This window comes from Citrus sinensis, chromosome 6, assembly GCF_022201045.2.
Source record: "Citrus sinensis cultivar Valencia sweet orange chromosome 6, DVS_A1.0, whole genome shotgun sequence".
Taxonomy (NCBI): domain Eukaryota; kingdom Viridiplantae; phylum Streptophyta; class Magnoliopsida; order Sapindales; family Rutaceae; genus Citrus; species Citrus sinensis.
In genome coordinates, this window is record NC_068561.1 from 10,585,533 (window position 1) to 10,611,916 (window position 26,384).

Consider the following 26,384-nt stretch of genomic DNA (forward strand, 5'->3'; position numbering starts at 1 on the left):
CTTATTCCGTACATTCCCTTTTAGATCCTTTAAAAATCTTTCAAAAGGATACATCCTTCTAAGATATATAGGTCCACATAATCTGACTTCTCTAACATGATGCATAGTTAAATAAACTATGATATCAAAAAATTCATGAAGGAAATACATATCAAATAAATTAATTTGGACCACAAGATCCTTTTGTATTTGGTTTAACTTCTGTACATCCACAACTTTCAAACAAAGATCATTGAAGAAAAAGAAAAGTCTAGTGATGGCATATCTAACATGTTAGGCAAAAATTCCTCGAACAGCTAATGGTAGGAGTTGTTACATCAAAGCATGACAATCATGAGATTTCAACCCAATAATTTAAATCACTCGCTGATACAAGGTTTTCAAAGTTCGATTAGTATTCTTTAGGAAACTTGAGATTAAATAATGTTTCACAAAACATTACATTTTCCGCTCTAGAGAAGGAATAACATGCAGCAGGTAAATAAGTGTGATTCCCTTCAACAACAAGTTCTAACTCTTTCTTAATATTGAAATCAATAAGGTCCAACTGAGAATTAAGTTTATCTTTTGCTTTTCCAGGAATGTTCAATAATGCACTATATATACTCTCGCACATATTTTTTTCAATGTACATTACATCCAATATATGGTGAACATGCAAATGTTTCCAATAATCGAGAGAAAAGAATATTGATTTCTTTTTCCAACAAATTTTTTTCATCGCTTAATTACTTAGAAAGGAAAGTCTCTTTCTTAGAAAGGAAAGTCTCTTTCTACTCTACCATCAAAAGCCTTTGTCAAATCTCAAAACAAGTGAGATTTTGGGAGATATTATCTATATGCATGTACACAATTTTTTTTTCCCATGCTTAAGTCTATAGGACTGTGTATCTTCCCCACATATAAGAAATGCAAAATATCCTTTAACTAAGCAACTAAACTGAAATATAAGTATGCAACCCCAGAGGGGGGGTGAATTGGAATCTTAAAAATTATCCTAGCAAATCCACACAACAAACAATCTAATGCCTTAATAAATTTGAAAGCAATAAATTCAATCAAAGCACAATAATTAAAGAGCAAGGGAAGAGAGAGCAAACTCAAGGATTTTTACGTGGTTCGGCAATCCCCGCCTACGTCCACGCCTCCAAGCACACCGGGCTTGAGGATTTCACTATCCAAGCCTTTCCAAGGCTTCAACGATTACAATTGACTTCGAGGTGTCAATAAACCTTTACAACAAAGAGATTATCTCCCAATCTCTTCACTCAAGTGTCTCACACACTCAAACTCTTACAAATGAAATGAAGAAATGAAAGTTACAATCAAACTCACTCAATGAGTAGATATTCAAAGATGAAGAACAATGAATGATTCAATGATTTTGTGTTTTGCAAGTTGTAAGCTCAAGATATCACGTGTGCCTTTTGTTTTTTCTTGTTGGAGAGCTACAAAATGAGTTGGATTTGAGTTCTTATAACTTGAGCTCGAAAACTAGCCGTTACTCACATTCTGGGCTATCCGGTTTGCCGTTTAATGGAATCCGGTAAGCCGGATTTATGTTACCGTTAAGGCAAAATTCAAAATTTTGCCTAACCGGCTTGCCGGATTCGGAATCTGGTAAGCCGTTTTCGTTCTGGTGCTTACTGCCCGAATTCGGCCTGCCGTTTATCAGTATCCGGTAAGCCGCTTGCTACAGTAACCTGCTACAGTGAAATTTTTCCCATATTTTCAGTTTGACCCCAAAACTTTATAAAAACTGTAGTATGGCCCAAAACGTTATGAAACTTTACAAATAGGTCCAATTTCAGAATTTTTAAGTAATGCTTCGTTAATCCCAAAACTTTCTGAAATTATGATATAGCCCAAACTTTGTGAAATTATATAATGACCCCAAAAACATTTAAATAATTTCAAATAAGTCCAAATCCGAAAACTTTAAAAACATTATCAAAGCTTTTAAAATACATGTGGTTTGTTATCATCAAAATCAATATTTATAGCCATATAGGCTAACATAAACAAGTTCCCATACGCAGGAAAATCATTAAGTGTCTCTAATAACACAACCCGTAAGGTGAATAACTCTTGTCTATAAGCACCATAAAGTTCTACACCAACTTCCCATAAAGTTTTCAAGTCATCAATCAAAGGTGCTAGATAGACATCAATATCATTATTGGGCTATCATGGACTAGATATTAACATGGTCAACATCATGAATTTTTTCTTCATGCACAACCAAAATGAAGGCTATAAGTAATCATAACAATTGGCCAACAATTATGTCTTGTGAAGGTTTTTATGGGGATTTATCCCACCTGCAAAAATAGTCTGCCAAAGATTTCTCTTATGTGCTAAAATTTGGCACATTTTTTGTCTACTAGCCTTCATGATGGTAAGTCAACTGGGTGACGTAGTTTTCCATCGATCATCCTTCATTGGCATGCCAAGTTAAGTCTTTTGCAATTCGAGGAGATTGAATCATCCTCTTAAACCTTGGTATATGAGGAAAATACCACAACATTTTAGCAGAAATTCTTTTACTTTTCTTAGTACTCTTTTATCTTAACACTCCACAAGTGCAACTTGCAAATGAATCCTTGTATTCTTTTGTATACATGATGCAATCTTTAAGACACTACATGTATTTTTTCATATACTAAGCCTAATGCAACCATAGTCTTCTTTGCTTCATATATGGACAAGGTATTTCATTATTATCAGGAAGCATATTTGATAAACAACTTAGTTTGAAAAACTTTTGTCTGACCATCAATTTTTTCCTTTAATGTTGTAAAGTCTTAGTAAGGCAAATAACTTAGTGAATTTCACACAACTAGGAAACAAAGGTTTTTCCAGCATCTTTAAGTAGAGTTTCAAAAGACTTAGGATCATCATTACATGTGTCAAATGCATCAATAATCATTTTTATTGTATTAGCAGCTTCACCATCTTATTGACTGCCATCAAATAAAGCTTTTATATTTGATGGTCGTATACTCGAAGCTCCTTTTCAACCTATAAAATTACAAAATCAACCCATAAAATTACAAAATCAACCCAAAAAAAAGGCAATGAGATCACATTTTGACTAATTAAGCAACCAGTATGTCCCCAATATAGATTCTGCTACTGTGTCTCTATGACTGTCAAGAATATAACAAATGTCATAAATAAATATTTGTAGTTTATTATTAATCAAATGAAGCTTTTGGGATTGATTCCATTAAATATTTATATTGATTCAATAGATATAAGTTCAAGTCTGATGAGTGGCTTCATTAATTGAGCAACCAAAGTCCTAACTTGTGCATAGCCTATTGAACTGTTGCAGCACAAATTAACATTACTTCTAATCTTCAAGCAATTTGAAAACTGTTGCAACTCTGTAATTTTCGATTCTTAAAAAGTATAAAACATAACAAATTAAAGCAAAGTGCAGTATAATACTATTATGAGAGACATTTTCGTAAAATGTTTGTGAAAAATAAAAATATTCTTTTAAAAGGACATTTCATAAAAAGTAATGTGCATTCAAATAGCAAAACACTCTAAAATCATTTCAACAGAACATAAATCTCAAATCTATATTACTATTATAAGGCTTAAGTAATTTTAACTGAAAATATTATACATTCAATTATTACCTGAAATCAATGTCGTTCTTAATGGAACCAAGGAGAAAATATTGTTCATTAGTTTAATCAATTAAAGGAGAAACACTATAATTTGCTTGAAGAGAAGAATGAAAGTAATATTTTAGGTTAAATAAACAAAAATTGAAGAGAAGTGCACTAACCAAAGATAAAACAAATTGATTCTTTCGAAATGAGAATGAAAATGAAAATTATATGTACGTTCATTATTTGTTGAATGGGAATAGATATGAAACTTAAATAAATTAAATCAACCTTAGATTGATTAAAAATAAATTAATTCAAGTATAACCCTAAAATTATCAAAATTAGAAAGAGAGAAGTAAAAAAAATCAAAATTAAAGGAAAAAAAACCTCTGAAATTTGAGAAGCAAATGAAACTGAAGCAAGCTAAACTTCTTCGTGCATTTGTCTTGAAGAGAGAATGGAGATGAAATTTGAGTCTAAAAGGGTCTGATTCAGAAGATAGAGGCTTGACACTTTAATATTGGTTGTAGAGAAGCTTTGATCAAAGAAGAGAAATGATGACGGCCCACAACGACCTTTATTTATTCATCATTTTGTGAAAAATAATTTGTGTTTTGCATTTTGTGAAGAAGAAAAATAGACAAAGGAAGAGTCAATTGTTTATTTGTTTTATTTTTCACTTTTTAAGTAGTATTTTACTATTTTCACTTAATAAGACAAATTGGCTTTTTTTTAATAATTTAATACCTAATGTTTAATTTAAAAACCGTTTGTTATAAATTTGGAGAAGCAAGCTTGAGGCATTTGATAAGTTTGTTTTCAGGAGAGAAATGAATTGTAATGTTATTAGTAGAGGAAGAGCACAATATATAGGCACTAGTAGAAGGAACACTTATATTTCTTTATAATATAAGAAACAATTTGTTTCAACGTTCAAAGTTCAACGTTCCACTAGATTCAAGTCATCAACATAGTTTGTTTCAACGTTCTTTCTCGTTGATTTTAGGGATGCCTGAATATATCCACTTGATGTTTGGGAATACGACATTGTCTCAAAAAATGACCAGACATTCCAAATATATCACAAGTGTTTTATGGTCCTTATAACCATCACGAGGGCAATAATAATTAATTTTTTATTATGACCTCAGCCTCAATAACAGCCACAACCGCGGCCACGGCTATGCTCATTTTCATAATTGTCATCACGATTATGTGGGACAACATTTACTTCAAAAATTAGTTTTGTACTAATAAGATGGGCTTGATGATTTTTCATTAATAATTCATTATTCTTTTCTTCTACAAGAAGGCATGCAATCAAGTCAGAATTGTATACTAACAGACTCTATATTGTTGTTATACAACCATGTTAGAAGCATGAAATTTTGTAAATATTTTTCCAACATATCCTCATTAATAATATTTCCTCCACAAAGTTTTAGTTGTGAAGTAATTCTATACAGAGCATAATTATACTCATGTACTGACTCAAAGTCTTGTAGCCTGAGGTCATTCCATTCACTATGAGCATTTAGAAGAATTACTGACCTTAAATAACCGTATCTTTCGTACAAATTACTACAGAGAACATATAAGTCTTTTATAATGAGAGATTTTGTTTTCAATAGTTGGTGGAGATGGTGACGTAGAATAATTATGGCCTTAGCTCAATCCTGAAGGGATGAGTCATTATTATTTTTATTGTGTCACTAAGGCCCATAGCATCAAGAAGAATTTCAGCATCCAGAATCCAAGATAAATAATTTTTGCCAGATTTGTCCAAGGTGTTAAATTATAATTTTGTCAAGTGAGACATTATCACAAACAAATAAACAAATATTAGTATAATAAATATTGATAAGAGTGTAAATAATTAGCCTTATTTGGAATAATAATTTTAAATAAATCTGTGGAAAATAAAAGAGTAAAGGGATAGAATACTTTCTGTACCATAGCGAGATCATACTGATAACGTGTTATAAATTTGAATACAAAAACCTTTTTCAATTGGTACACCCCTTGGTACATATGTGGAATCACCAATGAATTAAAACAATATAAATTTTAGTAGACGCAAGCTTGAGGCAATCGATAAGTTTGTTTCTAATAGAGAAATAAATTGTAATGTTATTAGCAGAGGAAGAGCAATATATAGGCATTAGTGGGAAGAACACTTACATTTCTTAATAATATAAGAACATTAATGGGAGAGCAATTCCATTTGTTAATAATAGAAGAACATAAATGGGGGGAGCACTTCCAATTAGTGGAATCCATATCCACAAATCACGATTTACAACACCGTCAAATTTTTGTTTTATGCTTGCACTAACTGTCATTTATTTTTTAAGCATACATAATATCTAATAAAGTGCTAAATATATTTGACAATTTATAAAAACTATCAAATAATAAATGTCAAATATACCTATTTTTGTTGTAGTGTTTGTTGTAATGTTGCAATTTACTATATCTGAAAAGCACGAAATTGCCTTTGATTTCACAATCACTTATTGCAATTTCAAAATACAAAAAAATCTAATTACTAGCCACCTTAGCTTTCTTAGAGTGACCAGTCCATGTAGTGGTGATGCATCTTGGCCAATTTATTCCACTTTGCATTTATCTTGTGTCAGGCATCCATTCTCATCTATCATCACTATCTTTTGACATTCAACAAGAGTTCATTTTATCAAAATCAATAGAGATGGGTTGGCAACCAGGCCTTCCAACTTTTGGTGCTATGTTTCATGGATTAATGGTGCTTTCTGAGGTTGTTTTATGCAGCCTCTTGGCCATCATTCCATTTTAAAGGCTATTGAGCTTACATCATGGATGGAATTTTATTTGGAAAGTGACTTGTGTTCGACTTTAGCTTGTCTTAAAAATGCCAAATTCAAGCTGTCATGGTGTCGGCATATCAGATGGTTGATCATTTGAGCTAAATTCGTAGGATGCACGGTACTAGTTCACACACCTTCAAATAAGGCAATTTAGTGGCTGATTGTCTTGCTAATTTGGGGTTAATCTTAATACTTAAATTGGTGGGATGATCCTCCTATTTCAATTCTTAAAAGTCCACTTGAGGATGCTTCGGTCTCCCCAAATATCACTTCAAATGAATGAATTTGCTATCTTTCTTCTCTTTTTCATATTGAATATAAGTTCTTGGATTTTAGTTTGTGTACGTAAGATGTAACCTTAAATTAGAGGATTATACCAATGCTTGCCCCCAAGGCACATATAAATAAATTATATAAGAGAAATATTTTGATTAATTAATTAATTAAATCTTTCTTGGATAAGATTACATATTGTTTGTAATTTTTTTATGAGCTTGGCTAAGTTACATATAATGTAACTTATATCTACCTAAAAGAAGTAATAAGAATATGCTAGTAAGTGAAATACTTACGATTGGTTACTAATTTAAGTTTGTTGTAAGTTATCATGTAACTTAGCAAAAATTTTTATTATTTTTTTCACACTAATAAAAGCATATAGTTTGAATTTATAATTTGTGTAACTCAATAAATTAAAAAAAACCTCCAATTTATTATTTATGTATACAAATATAAAATAAACAAAGATAAAATAATTAAAAATTTAAGAGTGAGATTAAAGGTTAGAGGTTCCAATTAGTTTTTGGAAAAATATTAAAGATTCCAACGTTTGAGTTATAATGACGTGCAATATTAATTTTATAAGTTATAAAATTTATTATCTAATAAATGAATGATACATATTACGTATCAATTAAATTTAAATTAGGACAGAAATAATTGAATCACCATGATTATTAAAAATGTTATATTAATTTTTTTTTCATTCTTCCGTTTGGATGCTAGGATATGTTTGTATATTAAGGTTTTGTGTCCAGCTAGTTGGCCATAATGGTAAATGACCACATCTCTTTTGTTTTATGGTGAAATGACCATTAGATGGTGAGGAAAACAATCCAACAGTTGAAAAATTAAACTAGAAATTGCTCTATTGTGGGTTATAGGCGCAATTTGAGTAGAATAGTGTGTATATACATATATATATAAGAACTTTTCTCGTTAGCCGAGGTGAGAAGGCTAGCAATTAAGTGTTGCTTCTCATAATCTGGGTTTTATCGGTGAAATTTGTGATTTGGACTTCGTCACTTATAAACTTATACGGTTGCTTAGGGCCCAACTATATTAGGAGGCTCCACATTTGTGATAAATTATTATTTTCTATATAAAAATGAACATGAATTCCAAAATTATTGTTATTCTTTCAATTTATTATTATTTTATAATTATCTTTTTCTAAATAAACTATCAAATCTATGTAAATTCTCTATTTAATATTATACTTTCCTTTTAATTCCTGTAAAACCATTAAAATTAACAATTTCAATTGTATAGAATCTCTATTTTACATTAGAATTAATATACTATAATTAAAAAGTCAAATATTCCTTGTAAACCTCTATAAAAGCCCTAAATTTTATTAATTTATCCATTAAGCATATATTTAGTATGGCTTATCCAATACCCAAAAATGCTTTTTTTAATTAGAGTTTTTAGTGATTAAATTAATTATTCTACCTCTACTAGTAAAAGCTAACATTTTAAACTTTTAGCAGTAGAGGTTGTGGAGCTTTTCTAAAGAGTTAAATTGTCTAAAGTACTTTTAATTTATTTCACAATTTTATTTCATTCTTTTTATAAGATAACTTTAAAAAAAATTATCATTTGTATACCCATAATTTGCTCAGTTATCAAATATACTATAACATTTTAAGAGTGTATCAGTCATTTACCTTAAGTTGACAAAATACATCTGCCGACCACTAATCTGTTAGCTACCATTTGCAATTGCCAACATCATAAGTATAATCTAGTCTTTTAAGATAGAAGAAGGTATGATAAAAAATGACATGTCATACCATTTAGGTGAAACGACAATGTATGACTGGACAATGACGTCGTTTCATTGAATGACAATGTCGTTTCATCTATGTGAAATGTTGTCATTTCACTGAAACTTTAAAAACCAAAATTGTGAAACAATGTCATTTCACTGTAACTTAGAGAAAAAAAAAAGAAAAAAATAAGGTGAAAGATTAGCCATTCCCGAATCTTAAAGAGAAAGTTTTCATATATATAAGAAGATCTAACAACCAAATAAGCAGCCACTTCCGCTCATTTCCGCTAGCTTTTCATCAAATACATTCAATATTTAATCATGAAACAAGTGTAGCTAACATCATGGAGTTTGATTTAGAGTTTGATCCAAAAGGTAAACTAATTTTGCTGAAAGATAATAAGTGAAGCGTTGGGTTGTTGGGTATGTTCATATATCAAACTTGTTTAATGTAATATATCTATTATCTAATCAATAGATGTAAGAAATTGCAAGAAATTATCTGAATTTGTGTTAAGTTAATTTCTGTTGCAAACCCTAGAATATAGAAATGACAAAATGGGTTGTGGTTTATATGGGTAATGTTTTTGTGTGTTAATTGAAGTGAAGTGCATTTAAATGATAAATTGCATTGGTTCTGGTTTTTGTATGTTAAGGGGTTGTTTTTGTATGTTAATTGAAATACTCATTTGCAATTATATATTTTGAGTTGAACAAATTGGAGCTTTTTTTTAAACTTGACTAACGTGTACTCGCTTGAGTATTATATGGAGTTTATTTCCTATTTTGTTTTTGAAAAGCTTGATTAATGTGTGTGCTTGTCTCTAGTGGACTTAGTGATTTATTTCAAAAGAGAAAATCACCATCTTGGTTTGATTCACTCTGAAGATTATATTGTTTATAGAATAAAGGCTGAAGCATTGAAGATAATTGGTGTATACATGTTAAATGAAATTGGAAAAATCATGTTAAATGTTATGAATCCAAAGAACAAAATGTTATATTCTAATTTTGGGTTGAAATTCATATTTGGAATACATAACTAAATGGGATTAAATACATTTGAAGTTGAAGTTGTGCCAGTTTTATGCTCTCAATGTGTAGAGGCTCCATTTAACAATAAATATTGTTTAACTTGGGAATACAACTGCCTTCAGAAGTTATAAATATGTTGAATTATCCTTCTAATGGACAATACATCAAGGTGCACCAAAAGTTAACCATTCAGTTGAAGACGAAGACGAATTGTTATCAAATTGGTCAAGCAAAAGAATTGACAGTGATGATAATGATGATGATGATGATGATAATGAGGAACCTGTTGTGCAATTACCACATACTATGCTTGTTGAAGATAAATTGCTATTAGACTGGTCAGACAAAGGGATTTATAGTGATGATAGTGGTGAAGAACCTACTGTATAAGAACCAACTATTGTGTTTGTTGATGATATTGTGCATGTTGACGACAACAGTGATAGTGAGAACAGTGAGGGCAACCAATGTGACAGTGATAGTGATGCAGATTCTTTACAAGATGATGATACTAAAGAGGTCCAAATGGTAGTTAACTCCTTAGATTATGATTTAAATGTTGGCAATATGTAGTTTAGAAATTATTTAGAGAAATATAAGTATTGACACGACTCAAAAGTATTGGTTACTCCCAAATATAAGAGTATTTTATTATAATATAACTCGGTGAGTCTGAGGTCAATCCACAGAGAAAAAATTTAAATTGTTAATTTCTTTTAATTTATATAAAAACTAAAAAAATATAATTTAAATTCATGTTATTTAGTTTAAGTGAAACTATGAAAATAAATTAGTTAGGGTTATGGATCTATGCTTGGTAGTAGATATAACTTAATAAATTATTTTCTTTTTACTTTGTTATTGCCCAAGAGATTAATTGTATAAATTATCATTAAATTTATTATGAATTAAATACTTAGGGAGCCAAAATTTGATTTGTCTACAATAAGTCAAAATACCATTTTTATCATACTTTATACTAAGATATTAAGAATTTATTGAGCAAAACTCTCTTGTTTGTCTATAATAAATCAAAATTTAAAAATATAAAATATGAAAAAAAATAAATAGAAAATAATTTAATTTATATAATTAAAAACATAATTTGATTAAATTATATTTTTCTACGTACGAAGAGTTTCACCTTTCCTTAGCTATTATTATTTAGCAGTATATGTATACACACACACACACACACACACACACACACACACACACACACGTACAGACATACATACATATATGTTCCATATGTGAAAAAAAGAGTGTGTAGAGAGAGAGAGAGAGAAAGAGTGTGTGTGTGTGTGTGTAAGGGTATATTTGGTACTAAAATGGGTTTGTAAAGTAAAACATAAAAGTTTAAATTTTTTTAAGCTGGTCTATTAAATAAATGGGTTTAATGAATATTCTGGTAGGTTCAATTAGCCCCATCCTATTATTTTATTTTTTTATTGAGTGGTCATATTTTACCCCTTATTAAAAGTTTTTAGTAAGCCCCGACTGAAAATTAAACACTTTAAAAGTTTTTAACTAATTTTATCTCTCAATATACCCCACTTAATCCTTAATTTACCATTATTATAATTTTTATCTTTTTTCATGCACCCACCTATAAAACTTATAAAAATTTTAAATTAAAAAAAAATCTCATAATCATTGCCGTAACCATGAAAAAGAACTTGATGATTGCACCAAGAAATGGACCATTAACTATGTCGAGTTGGTCCTAAAGAATCGTAGTATCATGCTAATTAAGCCTGTCAAACCAAGGGTAAGTGAAGGAATACAAGAATATAGCCAAAGAGGTACACGTGATAATTTTGGTTACCATTTCCTGCAAATCCAACTGTGGGTTTTATTTCTTGCAATTGCAATTTGTGGATTCCATTTTTGGTATGTTAATACTGAAAAGTGCTTTCTATAATCTTCTTTAGCATGGAGTTGTGCGGTGTTTACAAATTTGAGAAAATACGTACTTAAAAATCATAGTTAGTTTCAATTCCATTGGCTTTTCCAGTTCTTTGAGTATTTTGATAAGTTTTATGTTCCAAAGCAATCAAGACTTGCTTCGTTGATAGAAATTATGTATTTACAAATTGGAGAAATTATCTTTTCTGGTCCTTTGAGTATCTTGACCGGTTGTGTGGTGTTTACAAATTTGAGAAATTATGTATTTCAGAATAATTGTAAATATTATTCTAAGTGTTTGTTATATTTATTGAATGAATAAAATTATTTTCTTTGAAACATCAAAGCTATTTTCTTTACTTATATTGTAGTATAAAATTATTATGGGTTGTTATAAATAAAATCTCAACATCGTATGAGACATTAAAGTTGTTCTAAATAGTATATAAGCTTAAATACTTATTACATAATAACTTGACCAAATCATTTGAAAAAAAAAATTGAATAATGGAAACACTTATTAATTATCCAAGCCAATTGTCTCCTTGCTTGCAACATTCAGTGATAAATCTTTAAAAGCAATAATGTTCTTGTCATATAGAGTTGCCCATCCTTCTACTGTAGAAGCATGATATTTTAACTAACCAGTTGTTATCACTGGCATTGGTGAACCTGGATTCATGAATACCTTCAGTAAAAAAGTAAAATATTAAAAAAATCATGGTTAACAATTGTTAAAAAAATCTCTTTTTTCCCTTTTTAGAGGGTCGTGGTATGAAATAATAATTGTTAACAAAAAGTCTAAAAAAAATACTTGTATGAAGTGACTGTTGTTAATAAATCCAATTGCAATAATCTTTTGAGAGGGTTGTGGTAATGGAGTTGATATGAGTAGAAAAAAAGTAAGACATTGAATTTGAGATATGAATATTAGCATAACATTATAATTAAAAGTAATAAGATATCTTGCTTTAGGAAAAGTCATCCAATAGTCATCTAATGGATTGCTTCCAAATATGAACGTGTTTGTAGAAACTCATCTGATCTCCTGTATACTTACATATTTAGGTATAGTTATCAAAGTGGCTTTGTAATTCATCAATTAAGTCCCTCCTGACTTGCATCCAATTATCCTCACTAAAACCAATCAAATTAACCACAACATGAAAACCACAATTACTGTCAGCAGCAACATCTTTAACATGATGAATATATAGCCTCAATCCTTGTGGAAATGAATCAATGAAAGAAATATGCTTATGAATTTGAGATTGATGCATCTTCTTTTTTTTTTTGGTCGCCCTTTAGATTGTATAGAAATCTTACTTGAAGATAAAATGTATGGAGAATGAAAATTTTGTGTAGATAATATATGTTCAAATTTGGATGGATCTTAATGTGTAGAAGTATCTGCTTTTGGAGAATGTTGACCTTGAGTTTTAGCTTTAACTTCTAGCTCAATAAGAAAAGTTGATGTTCCATCTACTAGTTCTTTCAACTTCTTCAAAATCTCTAAATTTCTAGTGTAATCATTATTATTAAAACATTTCAAAATCATCTTTATCTCAACTTAACTCAGTAGTTTCAACTTTAGTAGTTGGTATTAAGTCTAGTTTCTTCTAATATGGATGTGTAAAAGACAAAGAAATAGATCTTCCTTCACACTTATACCCCGCAATCTCATGTGCACATGGAATTCTATGTGTGTGGCAAACTACACATCCAAAAGCTAATGGATCTAGACCACTATAATTAGCTTGTTTAGACTTACAAACCATCATGTTGAGTGCATTTCACAAAATAAATCCTCTCAATTCCTTAAATATTGAAGGTTTGAAATCATGTTGCATTGTTGTCGAACTTTTCTTTGACGAACCTTTAATCTCCGTATGTTGCAATTCTACTGAAACATAGATTTTAGTCCATGACGTCTCAAAAGTTCCTCACAATAATTGTAGTTGCCTTTAATACTAAATGAGATGTCTTAGCCCTATAAAGAAAAAACAAAACAATTTAGTTATTTTTTCAATAATAAAATTAAATATGAGAATATTTTATAGTGATTTACCTATTTGAGGTCATGTTTCCTAAATGCATTACTAGGTCGGCCCAAGCTACAATAAATTTTTCCTTGCACTCATCCAGCTATGCATTTTTCACATATTCGCCCTCAAAACTCGTAGGTGTTGCATATAATGATCTTTTGAATTATGCCATCTACAAAGAAGATGAGTTGCATTTAGGAAAACATTTTGAATAGCATTTATTAAGGTATCTCTCTATTTATTCTCCCACTCTTGTTCAATATATGCAAGACATACTGAAAATGTTATCTCAATCGAGGTGCCACCAACATCTTCTAGTAATGGAAAATCATACTTGTTGGTCTTATATGTGCAATCTGTAATTACCACACGTGGAAATGCCCGTAATAGATCAACAGTAAAAGGATGAGCCTAAAATAAGTCTCTAACACTGTCTATATCAGCATTACTTTGATACCACTCAATGTAGTTATGCTCGGTCAATTTGCTCATGAGTAGTTACGTGTTTGACCTGCCAGCTAGTTATTTAACTTTGTATCTATATCTTGCATTGTAAATAGACCTCATAGTAGTAGCACTACGTATATCTCTTTGGTTTCTCATATATAGACTATAGTATGTCCTTTGGTCTTGCATTACATATCAATCAATAGGTTGTCCTCCTTTTCAATAAGCCGACCTGCATATGAGTGCCCCTCAAGATGGTTATGTACTGCACACATCACTTTCAAAACCCAGCGACTATCATTTGCCAAATTTTGCCCTTTTAATATGAATGAACAATTGCATTTTTTTTGTTCAAGTTGCTTTAGGACGTCTTGGCTTCTTACCTTGACTAGAAACACACCTGTAAGCACCATTTCTTTCATAAGCAAAAATTATTTTAGATTTCTACCATGTGCACTTACATCTGATTTTTTTAATTAAAATAACATATCCATTTCGCTTGCCAGCATTTCGCATCCACTCAATTGATTCTTTCCTGCTATTAAAAACCTAATCAAACACAATTATAGTATATCTAATTAGAAAGTATAAAATAATATTAATAATAAATAATAAAAAACTCAATAGTGAAAATTAGCTATATATCATATCAGTGGTAAAAACACAACCAAAATCATCTATAATGTCCATTTTTTTTTCCTGACGTTGTTTCCTTGATTAGAAGGCTTTTCAGCCTAAAATTTGTTAGAAATATAAATTTATTTGGGTGTTGACGATAAATAGAGTTCGAAAATTAGAGAAAAAAAAAACCTTTAAGCTTACTTCTTCTTCATCCTCTATTGAGTATTGCAAATTAATTTATTCCACGATTACAGAAGTAGAGAGTATATAATATTTGAGGGGAGATAATAGTTTAAAAAATTAGATTTTAGGGTTTTACATAAGCTTAAGCGAACTGGCTTTTCTATTTGATAGAAAAAGAAAACAATCAATCATGGGTCACTCTAATGTTTGGAGCTCCCACTGCAAGATTTATGGGCCCGGTTCCCGTGCTTGTTGAGTTAGTTGGAACCCTCATGTGATGATCAGAAGGTATGGGCTCATGTGCTACAAACAATGCTTTCGTAGCATGCCAAGGAGATTGGTTTCATTAAGTACCATTGAATAATTAAAATGTTGTCAACATCGGAAGGGGGTACCAAGACCATACTAATGGCTATTTGTTTCATATCTGATGACTGTAGCGAATTTCTATTTGTCAAGAATTGTTAAAAGATGTTTTGTCTTAAATTGATTGAATGTTTAATAAAGCAATTGTTGGACTAAAAACATTAGTGATCATTATTATTAAGGTTTAAAGAATTCTGTTTAAAAAAAGTTAAAAAGATTAACTTGATTAGTTATTAATTAAAATTATTATGTTGGTGCACTTAAAAGTGATTTATTCTTTCAAATCATTTCATATTTGAATAAAATAAATATCAACATAAAAATAATTAGCAAAATTGTTGAGATATAATGAGAGAGTCAAATATTATTAGTGCTTGTTTGGGTTAGCTTAATTAAACTCTTTTTTGGCTTTTAGAATTAAAAATGGTCTTTTGGGGCTATTTGGGTGTCAAACCAAAAGTCCTTTTTTTAATCCAAAAGGTCTTTTGGGAGAAGTAAGGATTTCTAGCTTTTCCCAAAAGATTTTTTGAAGAGTTATTTTCTCATCTATTACACTTTTCATAATTTCTAAACTAACCTTAAATTAACAAAGGAATAAAAAATATTACATCCATATCCAAACCCTTAAACCCTATTTCTTAAGTATTTTTCTTGTTTTGCCTCTTCATTGTTCAACTAAAAAAAAAAAAACCAACAGAAGGAGCACAATTACCACACCAATCTTCTTTCAAGTGAGAATTTTTTTTTTTAATCTCATGCTTTGATTTGCATCTTATTTTTAATTTTTTAATGTGCGTGTGTGTGTGTGTGTGTGGAAATCTCATGCTTTGATTATACGGAATTATACAGAAATCTCATGCTTTGATTTTTTGTCCATTCGCTTATGCTTTATTTAATTATTTTTTTAAGTAAATTTATAAAGTTGACTTGGAACGAAGAATACTGTCTTGCGAATTGGTGGAATATAGAGTAGAAGTTAAGTTGATGAATTAAATTTAATAAATTTTGTATTGTTAATTTATAAAGTTTTTGTTTATTTCACATGGGTTTTTATTCATATGGGCATATAGAAGTGTTATTGTTCATAATGTAAAGTAAGGAATTGCATTTAGTTCGAATTGTTCAGAATGAAAAATATTGTTTGATCTACATATTATATGACATTCATGTGCAGTAACAAGTAATTATTTTATTTGTCATTTATTTTTAAATTTGATAAGTATTTGTTAGACTCAAATTTTAAGGATATTAATGACTTTATAATTATTAAAATGTCTTTTTTAGATGGTCATTCAAACAATTCAAAAAGAACTTCTCATTAAAAAAAAAATCTTTTGCTATAGTCATCCAAACAATAAAAATAAATTAAAATTTTTACTTATCTTTTATTTTTAAATTAAAAAAAAAAAACAAAAGCTAACCAAACAGACTCTTTTTTAGGTTTACCTAATACTATTGTCTCTGACTATTACCATCACATTATTGACTTCTCAAGTAATTCCTTGGATATTATCCAACAAACAATTGGGTTAGCAAAAACATAGTTTGTCCTCAAGTTATACTTCAGTTTCTTTGAAGCAATACTTTAAGGTTATGTTTGGGAGTTAGGATTAAGCATGAGATTGGATTAACTTTGGGATTAAATATTTTATCCCATATTTGGCTATTTGTTTGGATTGTATTAGGGAGGACTAAATTTAAATTTAGTCCTTAAATCATGGGATTAACAATCCCAATTTATAAGTGGGTTTAGATGGGATTAGGATAAGAGAAAAAGATTTATTCATATTTCTTTCATAAATAACACTATTTTTTACTTGTAACCTAAAATTTAATTAATTAAACCTAAAAATTAATTAATTAATTATTTATTTATTTTATTCATGATTTACTTGAATTTATTTTTTATTTTGTTTTTATAGTCTAATTAAATTGGTACTTTTACTCCAATAAAATTAACTATTTAATAATTCGTTATAATAATTGATTGTATTAAATTTAATAATCACCAATGTAATATTAAAAATAATCATGAAAATTAATAATACAAGTAAATAATTGATTTTATATATACATTATTTTCTAACTTTTTGATAAAATAAAATATATCTAAAATATCTAATAAAAAATAATTAAATAATTAAATAGTTTTATTAATTTATATTTGTTTATTATAATTATGACTACCCAATAACTAATTTACTACATATTTAATGCCCTTGTTAATTACTTTTAAATTAATTTTAATTATTACTCTTAAATATTCATAAATATTTTTTGTATTTAAATATGATTTAACATTGTCCAATCCGATATTGTACCAAACATAATACAACACATAATATAATCCAGCTTAATCCAATCCAATTTAATCTAGTCCAATCCTAATAATTAGTCCAATCCAATCCAGCGTGCCAAACGTAACCTAATTGGTTAAACACTCCATTTATATTAAATTGATTAATCGATTTGAATATTTGTTGCGATTTCTCTGTCACACGTTATTAATGATTTATCTCTATTACCTTATTAACAAAACCAATAATTATTCGCTATTTAATAATAATAATAATAATAATATTGCAACCAACTGTAAATAAATTAAAACCAATCAATTTCATATGCTGACAGCTACCACCTTCCATTGAATATTTTTATATATACACAAACTAAAATATAAAAAAAACAACAATACTCTTTACCAAAATGAATTTAAATTATATATTTTTTAAATTTAATTTAATATTATAACTAGCCGTTTTCTTTCTTCTTCGGATATAATTAATTTTCTTAACGACCGAAATGGTTGGTGGGCTACCATGAGACGGTAGTGGAGCGGAGCAGCGCGTCGTGGGACCCGTGGATCTGTCGCCGTTTAGTACCAACTTTTAGCGTCAGCTAAATGAACGGTGATCCTTCGTTAGCGTGTTTGCATTAAGTGCGTGGAAGCGTTACCTTCTTGGAATTAGCTCGCGATATTTCCTCGTCAAGTCGGCAAACATCTCTATATAAACCGGCCCCCGGGCGTCACTCTTCCGTGCTCGTTCCCTGATTATATTAAACCAATAAAAAAAAAAAGAAAAAGAAACAAAAAACATACTTAGTTTAGATACCAAGGCTCCCAATCTCAGCCTTCCAACGTAAGTAATTAGTAACTACATTCTTAATCATTATCCTTGTTCTGGTCTTGATTAGTGTTGTTGATTTAGTTAATTAAAATTAATTTATTTGCTTTGATTACGATTAACAGATGCAGATCTTTGTGAAAACTTTGACCGGCAAGACCATCACTCTCGAGGTGGAGAGCTCCGACACGATCGACAACGTCAAGGCTAAGATCCAGGACAAGGAAGGGATTCCACCGGACCAGCAGCGGCTGATCTTCGCCGGAAAGCAGCTCGAGGACGGGCGCACCTTGGCGGATTACAACATCCAGAAGGAGTCGACTCTCCACCTCGTCCTCCGTCTCCGCGGCGGCATGCAGATCTTCGTCAAGACTCTGACCGGGAAGACGATCACCCTGGAGGTGGAGAGCTCCGACACGATCGACAACGTGAAGGCGAAGATCCAGGACAAGGAAGGGATCCCCCCGGACCAGCAGAGGCTCATCTTCGCCGGCAAGCAGCTGGAGGACGGCCGCACCCTGGCCGATTATAACATCCAGAAGGAATCCACGCTCCACCTTGTGTTGCGCCTGAGGGGAGGAATGCAGATCTTCGTCAAGACGTTGACCGGGAAGACGATTACCCTGGAGGTGGAGAGCTCCGACACGATCGACAACGTGAAGGCCAAGATCCAGGACAAAGAGGGGATTCCTCCGGACCAGCAGAGGCTCATCTTCGCCGGCAAGCAGCTCGAGGATGGCCGGACTCTCGCCGATTACAACATTCAAAAGGAGTCCACTCTCCACCTTGTCCTCCGTCTCCGTGGTGGTGACTTCTAAAAAAATATATGTGGATGTGTCCGCGTTTGATTGGATGGCGCTAATAATAATTAATTAGGTTGGATTGGGCGCTTTGCTTTAATTATTTTGTAATTACAATTGTGTAATGGCCAGCCGCTTGGGCCTAATTTCCTCTTTCTATCAGCAATAATAATATAAGCAGTAGTTTTTAAATATATATATTCTCAAATTTTCTCATATTCATTGATTTTTTTACAATTTACGCAGCAATATGAATCCTGGAATAATTAACAAACTAAAAACTGTGTTCAATTTTAAATTACAGACCAAAAAAAAAAAAATGCCACGGTTTGATTCTTTAATAATTCTTTAAAAAACCACGTGACGCGATTAAGCACACCCGTTGTTAAAATAATTAAATCGTGAAGCCGTCTCAGAAAGCGACAAAGAAGAACTTGATGATTGATATAAACCGTTGATCGAACTGGGGTCCAGTTGCTTTTGAACGGTCCCAGATGCGACAAACTGATCTTAGTGCGCTCTCAAGTCTCATCAGTGAGCATTAACATTTTGTGGAAAGCAGAACCGAAAATGGGTCGCTTTCTCCTTTCACTATATTCCCTTTAAGTGTGGTAAGTAGGGTTTTTGATGGTCGACTTTTGGTCAAATTAATCGGGGGGGCTTATAACCGAAAGCGATGTTCGCGAGCCGGCCAGCGGTGCACCCAGTGGAGGCGCCACCGTTGACTGAGGCGGCGGGACTTAGAGTTAGAATGAAGGATGTGCAAGGCATGCCTGGGACACCTGGCGGCCTTGTTCTTCGTCTTCTTCAGTTTGTTTTCGCAGCCATAGCAGTCTCTGTCATGGCCTCCACCAGTGATTTTCACGAAGCCACCGCTTTTTGGTAACCATATTAGCTTCTGGGTTCTTCTATCTTTTACGGAAAGCCATTTTATTTTATTTTTTATTTTTTGGGTTTAAAGTAATTTTAGAAAAAGGGGTTTCTTTTACCAGAATCAGATTAGGTGAAAATTTCTATTTAAGTGAAAATTAAAGGGTTTTGGAAACAATTGGGAAGTGACAGAGAAATTCAATTTGATTATTAGATTTAGTGCACTTTTCAGTAGACGGCTGAATTACGCTAACAGCAAGAAAAGATCAGCAGCTGAGATTGAATAAGGAGATTGCCTAAATTTTATAGCTTCTTCTCTAATATAGTTTCACTATTGTGGCAAAAGCACCTCAGCATTGAAGTTAAGCTTATCTTACAAATACACTTCTTATTTTTTTAAATGTTCTGTTGCCTAAAATGCTTGGCCTGTAAAGTTAGTTTGAATATAAGCCAGTTATTTCTTGCATTAAAATTTATCCTCTTTATTTGAAGCCATAGCATGAATATGACAATGTTTTATTCATTTCTCTGTTTCAGCTACCTAGTTCTTGCTCTAGGCTTGCAAAGTTTGTGGAGTCTATCCCTGTTAGTGCTTGATATATATGCTATCCTGGTGAGAAGAAGTCTGCGGAATGATAAGGTTATCCGTTTATTTACCGTTGGTGATGGGGTAAGATAACTACTATTATCATGCCTGGCAAATGTAAAGATGAATATTTTGTGGAATATCTGTAGATCAGTTGCCATTGGTCACCGGTATTCCAGGAATCTGGCCGCCTTTATCTCTCATTTTGTCATTTCATGGATCAGTATTGTCAGCTTTCCTCAAATCTAATAGTATGTGATAGACATGAGCTTCTGGTTTTGTATCTGCAGCTTGTTGATGCTAGTTATCTGCTATAAAGTCTTTTTTTTTTTTTTATAATTCCTGGCAAATGTTTGTTTACTTGAATTCAAAATTGACATAGCCTTCATTGGTTGCACAAGTGTTTTGGCATATATTACAATCTCAATGGTTTACTGTTAAATTGGTTTTAACGTTCCTTTCGTGATAGTTTTCCGAGTGGGTGGGGAGTTAGAATTCATTTTGTAGTTAATCATGAATCAGTCTTTCCTTGGACATAATTCCTTCTGAGAGAGGAAATTTAATTAGATATGATTGTTTCGGCTAATTAGATGTTGATTTTGCATAATTACGTTTACATCCTACTTAGAAAAAGATTACATATTGCTAAGAGTTAACTATTTAGATTAATAACAAACACTTCTACATTTATCTCATCTATTAGACCCAAGCATTAACAATGGGTAATGTCTCGGTGCAGATCACATCCACCCTTACATATGCAGCCGCCTGCTCATCTGCAGGAATCACAGTTCTTATCAGCAATGATCTTAACCGATGTGGAATTAACCACTGTACAAGGTTTGAGACTGCTACGGCAATGGCTTTTATCAGTTGGTTTGCTACTTCACCATCCTTTCTCCTGAATTTCTGGTCATTGGCTTCCCACTAAGAATTGGGTAGACAAGAGTCCATAATCAGCAAAGAACCACTAAGAATTGGGTAGACAAGAGTTCATAATCAGCAAAGAACCATACTTTCGATGCACAGATTTTCCTATGTAACTCCAGCTATGGAATTGATTAAGTTGTACCTACTGTGTACATATATAAAGTGTGCTGGATATTTTTCAATGAACGAACATATGAAACGTGGAATGACTTTACATTATCCTTTTAGCCCTTGTTAATGTTCTCCGTGTGAAGTTGCATTGCCTGATTAGTTTCACATTGAAATGTTTTAATTCTCAGATCTCAGTAGTTTCAGAAAGTGTTTTTTTTTTTTTTTCATGTTTCTTTAGGAATCTGTTTTCAGGAGATACCATTAGTCATTTTACCCTTCTACCTGACTCCTTGAAGCAGCTACTCTGGTACATATGGTTGATGGAATTTTGTTATTTACATGCATCTTGATTTGCTGTCACTGCCTGACTGCTGTGTGCAACACTCTTGGCCCGGAAAGTCTTGAATTGATTTTTACATAAATATAGGATTCATTCTAATCTTTGCCAGTCTAAGTAGCACCCTCGAGCCTCCATGGGGCTCTTTCTTTCCATAAAAATTTGTATAGGGATAGATATCTCCCCAAATACTTGTGGGAGTATAGTTCCAAGATGTATGCTCAGTAGTCTTTGGGCTGTACTTCAAGTGTATGTATATAGAATCATATATCTGGCCATATGTTGAAATCTTACACGGGGATTATGATTTTCTGGGGATTTTTGTTGATCTTTTATCTGAAGATACGTGTGGTCATGAATCTACTCTGCATATTTTTCTGCAACAACAAAGCTGATTATTCTGTTAGAAGAGCAGCAATTCAATTCCAAGGTTCCGGGACTTGATGTTTTGCATTACGTTGATGCTGATTCTTCATTGAATGCAGGTTTTATATTTTTCATTAGTTTGTGGCTTAAGTTTTGTACATCAATCATCATTTGCCTTTGTATAGTTGTTGGACTGCAATCAGAAAAGGTGTTGCTAACAAATCCTAGCTACTAGGCAATTAATTATTCAATGTTTATCACACTTGTCAGTAGTAATCCTTTTCTCATTTTTCTCAGCAAGTTATTTGGACTTTATGGCCATTTTATTTCTTGTTTGATACGACCTTCAAAATATTCATGAATCAGCAAGTTTATAACTATAGTGTCAAGTTCATGGTACCGCTATCCCAGGTACTTTCTCATTTCTGCAATGCATGATCATGCCCCGAGATTATGTTATCATTTAGCCATAACAAATTTGCTCTGACTATGCTTATAACAAGCTTCTTGTTTTTATAAACTTAATTATGAGCATGATGGAATGGAAGGATATCGAGCACTTGATCAGTTATCAATTGGGAATAATCAATCTCTTGAGGCTATTTCAGCATCTAAGTGTTTTTTCTGATGAGAATGAGAGAGAGAGAGAGCAAGCATCTATAGATTCTGTCATTAATTAAGAATTCAGAAGGAGAGAGGGAATAACTAAAAGAGGTTTGAATTAATCTTACTACTATTTGCTAAAAAAAGTAATGAGAATCACTTATTTATAATAAGAAGTTAAAAATAAACTGGCAGGTCTCAACATCAGACTTTATCTTAACTCTGATAGTGATATTGTCTCATTTACCAACACTCTTACAACATAAATTTCAAAAATTTATAAATAAAAATATTTAATCTAAACTATTAAATCAATTAAGCGTTCACTTATAAATAAATTAAATTATAAAATATTATAATCTTTACTTGCAGAAAACGAACCAGGGTATCACAATTTTAATTAATTAGACTGAAATAAATTGAAAGTTGAAGTTTAACCATTTAAGATTAGAAGAATTCAAAATTTCCGTTTATGATTAACCTATCCTATTTATTTCTCAGTTATTAAGAAAACCCACTTCAATCTAGAAAAGAAGTATTTTTATTATATATATATATATATATTAGTAATTTTTTTGTCCGAAATTTTAAAGTGCGGATATCCTTTAAAACAACTTATTGAAAAACAAGAGGGCTTCTGCATACCCAAAAGAAGCACCTGGTTCAAGCTTTTGGACATGGTTAAGAAAAATCCTGAGCCATCCTTGCTTGTTGTCTATTATGCCAAGCTAAAAGAGATATTCTGGTTATCGTCAAGTCATCTTTGTCATGCTTATACATGGTTCAAGCTAGCTTTTTACACTACTCCAGAAGACATACAGTAAGAACTTAAGCCTCAAGGATTTGCAGCTAATAGCATCATCTGTTGTTTTGGATGCACTTCTGGTGGTCCGTTATGACCGCTGTCGCAATGCTTGTGCTAATCTTACAGGATTTGATAACAAATGAGCGCTTTCAAGATCATCCCTTCTCTCCGAATTGGCCTCCATAGGTGTAATGAGCTGTGCAACTCAGGAAGTGAAACAACTTTACAATCTTTTAGAGCATGAGTTTCTTCCTTTGGATCTTGCCTCAAAGGCGCAGCCTCTATTGGCCAAAATCTCATAGTTAGGTTAACTTTCCTGTTATGTTCCTGCCCTTGAAAAGGTTGTTACCCTGAGGTTGTTTCAACAGGTATCTCTAGTGTATCAGGTGATCAAAATCGAGAGTTTTGTCTCAGGTGATCCCCTTTTTCGATTTCTCTGTCGTTGAGAAGATTTCTGTTGAAGCTGTAGAATACAATTTCATAGCCAAAAAAATTGACCATAGGAGAGGTGTTGTAGTATTTGGTAATAATTTGGGCGATGGTCTGATTAGGGATCATCTGAGTCTTTAAATGAAATCAGGGCCACAATAATGTATCCTCGTTCTGCATCAAAGGTACGTGAAATGTTGTCTGCAGGTTTAGGTGAGGTTGTGGATAAGGAACATGAGAGACTTGTTGCTCGGAAATCAATCATTGAGAAATTGAAGCTGGAAGAGCACAAACGCCAACTTATTGAAATGGAATGGGAGGAGGAGTCTGGGAGGATGTTAAGGCAACAGAAGAAGACAGCGGAAGAGGCTGAGCAGAAAAGGCTTGCAGCTGAATTTGAGCTAAGGAAAAATCAAAGAATCCTCCTCATACAACTTGAAGGAGCACAAGCACTGCTTGATGAGGAAGCTGAGAAGTGTAGCAGTAGTAAAAAGAAGGAAGCCAAAAAGCCAATAATGGATCAGCAGCTGAGGGAGAGGCAAGAGATGGATAAAAAGTTACGAAAACTGGCTAAAACATTGGATTATTTGGAAAGAGCAAAAAGAGAGGAGGCCATCCCCTTGATCGAAGCTGCTTTCCAACAACGGTTGGAGGAGGAGAGGGTGCTTCATGAAATCGAACAACAGCAAGAGGTTGAGTTGAGCAGACAACGCCATGATGAAGACCTTAAGGAAAGCATAGGCTTTCAAGGTTGTTGGAGAAAAAGAACATATTCCAAGAAAGAGTGCTGATGAACCGTTGGATGCACGAAGAGGCTGAGAGACAAAGAAAGGAAGAACCGGAACACAAGGCAAAAATGGATTAGCTTGCTGAATAACAGAGGCAAAGAGCGTTAGAGCTCGAAGCAAAACAACAGCACAGAAGACAAACTCACTTGGGGAGGCTGGATCAGAGCCTGGAGCTGCTGCTCCTTCTCGGAATTAATTATTCATAATTTTCAAATTTTTCTTTGTATGGCAAAAAACCTGAGGATTTTTCTTTTTGCAGTCTCAAGCAGTTAACTCTTAACAAACCCCATTAGCAGCCAGAAAGGAGAAACTCTCTTACTTATTTTCTGTATAATGTATGGAAAGCTGTTTTGTTATTTTCTTTCTCATGATTTGTGGGGGGATTGGTAATGTTGTTAGTTACACTGTTGATTATATTTTACGTGTCAAATCTCTTGTTATGGCAAGAATTTTATTATCTTGTTATTGGCTCTGTTACTTCTTTCTAGGAGTAGAAGTGGTTACATATGTTTCATTAAGTTTCTCTTCACAAGAATTGCGTTTACATGTTTAAAGGAGAAAGGCAATGGCGGCAAGCTAACTGTTTATTCTCTTCTACTTTTTATTACCTCTGTAACAGAGGTCGGTGGTAACGGCCATATTACATTTCTTTAAGCAACCTCTTTTCATGTTAATTACATGCTCTTAAACACTTATATATACTAAGGCTGCAGGAAGCTTTCACATAATCAACAACATTGTCATACAAAATATGTCCAACGAACAAGACGATGAAAGAAGGCTGTATCAATGTGTGAGGAAGTACAAAATAATTGTGAAGCAGGTATTTGTGTAACAAGGATACTTACAATATAAGCAACCATTACATTCTATAATATTGTAGCTTATTTATTTGCAATGCTTAGCTCTATGTAATTGGAAAGTGACTGAAACTTTTTCGGCTCGACCCACAGTTTGATGAGCTGATTGAGATGATGAGTGCCAGGACAAAACCACCAAAACGAAGAAGAGTAGCCTCTGTAAGTTTCTTTTTAAGCTATAATTGCAGCTTGTTTATGCATTTCAACATTACCATATTTGGCATACTTTTGCGTGTTAATAGTTTGGTTTCTTGGTTTTTTATAGAGATGTGGAGGAAGCAGCAGCAATGCTGCTACTACTACTGCCCCTGCGTCCTCAAGTCAGCCAGACCAAAATGAGGTATTTGTGCAGACGATATCGAGGTTTCTCCAGGATCTGAGAACTGAGTCCGACTCTACAACAGATCCTCATGGTTTGTCAAGCACAAGAAATCAAAAATAGCTAACTAACTATGATTTTAAGATTGGAAAGAAAGGCTCCGGAACCAGAAATATGTAATTTCATCAGCATCTGACTATTGTATCTGATCATCCAATATTTATGAATGGAAGATGGAGGTACAACCCGAAAGTTGGGGAGACTATCTACCGTCTAACAGGACTATTCAACTTCTGATTTTGCCTTTGTGTGCACAAAAGAATCT

The 26,384-nt window shown here is 32.2% G+C and overlaps 4 protein-coding genes, 1 long non-coding RNA gene and 1 pseudogene across 8 annotated transcripts; 5 read left to right on the top strand and 1 right to left on the bottom strand.

Moving 5' to 3' along the window:
- Positions 1–11,884: 11,884 nt before the first annotated feature.
- On the bottom strand, positions 11,885–14,915 carry LOC127903143 (uncharacterized). Its single transcript, XR_008055851.1, has 2 exons — positions 14,771–14,915; positions 11,885–12,156 (listed from the first exon to the last, which is right to left on the bottom strand). It is a non-coding gene; the product is annotated as an uncharacterized LOC127903143 (long non-coding RNA).
- A 39-nt stretch (positions 14,916–14,954) lies between these two features.
- LOC102618344 (40S ribosomal protein S29-like) lies at positions 14,955–15,232 on the top strand (annotated as a pseudogene).
- Positions 15,233–17,950: 2,718 nt separating this feature from the next.
- Positions 17,951–19,249, top strand: LOC102618061 (polyubiquitin 11). The gene is made up of 2 exons (XM_015531338.2): positions 17,951–18,270; positions 18,381–19,249. Exon 2 carries the CDS (start codon positions 18,381–18,383, stop codon positions 19,071–19,073), a length of 693 nt encoding a protein of 230 aa, XP_015386824.2. The 5' UTR covers positions 17,951–18,270; the 3' UTR covers positions 19,074–19,249.
- Positions 19,250–19,565: 316 nt separating this feature from the next.
- Positions 19,566–21,660, top strand: LOC102611299 (CASP-like protein 5A1). 4 transcript variants are annotated; one of them, XM_025099804.2, is made up of 4 exons: positions 19,566–19,937; positions 20,463–20,565; positions 20,666–20,762; positions 21,251–21,408. In XM_025099804.2, exons 1-4 carry the CDS (start codon positions 19,732–19,734, stop codon positions 21,316–21,318), a joined length of 474 nt encoding a protein of 157 aa, XP_024955572.1. In that variant the 5' UTR covers positions 19,566–19,731; the 3' UTR covers positions 21,319–21,408. The 4 variants fall into 4 exon arrangements, with proteins under 4 accessions (XP_024955572.1, XP_024955570.1, XP_024955571.1 ...); XM_025099802.2 differs by having other exon boundaries at positions 19,573–19,937; positions 20,661–20,762; positions 21,251–21,660; XM_025099803.2 differs by lacking the exon at positions 20,666–20,762 and having other exon boundaries at positions 19,580–19,937; positions 21,251–21,660.
- A 2,593-nt stretch (positions 21,661–24,253) lies between these two features.
- On the top strand, positions 24,254–25,471 carry LOC102617782 (eukaryotic translation initiation factor 3 subunit A-like). Its single transcript, XM_052443588.1, has one exon. The coding sequence runs from the start codon at positions 24,254–24,256 to the stop codon at positions 24,881–24,883; it is 630 nt and encodes a 209-aa protein (XP_052299548.1). The 3' UTR covers positions 24,884–25,471.
- Positions 25,472–25,554: 83 nt separating this feature from the next.
- On the top strand, positions 25,555–26,336 carry LOC102610699 (hypothetical protein). The gene is made up of 3 exons (XM_025100164.2): positions 25,555–25,703; positions 25,834–25,899; positions 26,006–26,336. The coding sequence occupies exons 1-3, from the start codon at positions 25,632–25,634 to the stop codon at positions 26,180–26,182; spliced, it is 315 nt and encodes a 104-aa protein (XP_024955932.1). The 5' UTR covers positions 25,555–25,631; the 3' UTR covers positions 26,183–26,336.
- The last annotated feature ends 48 nt before the right edge of the window (positions 26,337–26,384 follow it).

Bases quoted from the DNA above. Each gene is read 5' to 3' on its own strand.
- LOC102618061 (XM_015531338.2), top strand. From the start codon at position 18,381: ATGCAGATCTTTGTGAAAACTTTGACCGGCAAGACCATCACTCTCGAG.
- LOC102611299 (XM_025099802.2), top strand. From the start codon at position 19,732: ATGTTCGCGAGCCGGCCAGCGGTGCACCCAGTGGAGGCGCCACCGTTG. The intron at 20,566-20,660 runs GTTATCCGTTTA...GAATATCTGTAG, and splicing joins GAAGTCTGCGGAATGATAAG to ATCAGTTGCCATTGGTCACC. The intron at 20,763-21,250 runs GTATGTGATAGA...GTCTCGGTGCAG, and splicing joins AGCTTTCCTCAAATCTAATA to ATCACATCCACCCTTACATA.
- LOC102617782 (XM_052443588.1), top strand. From the start codon at position 24,254: ATGTATCCTCGTTCTGCATCAAAGGTACGTGAAATGTTGTCTGCAGGT.
- LOC102610699 (XM_025100164.2), top strand. From the start codon at position 25,632: ATGTCCAACGAACAAGACGATGAAAGAAGGCTGTATCAATGTGTGAGG. The intron at 25,704-25,833 runs GTATTTGTGTAA...CTCGACCCACAG, and splicing joins ACAAAATAATTGTGAAGCAG to TTTGATGAGCTGATTGAGAT. The intron at 25,900-26,005 runs GTAAGTTTCTTT...GGTTTTTTATAG, and splicing joins AACGAAGAAGAGTAGCCTCT to AGATGTGGAGGAAGCAGCAG.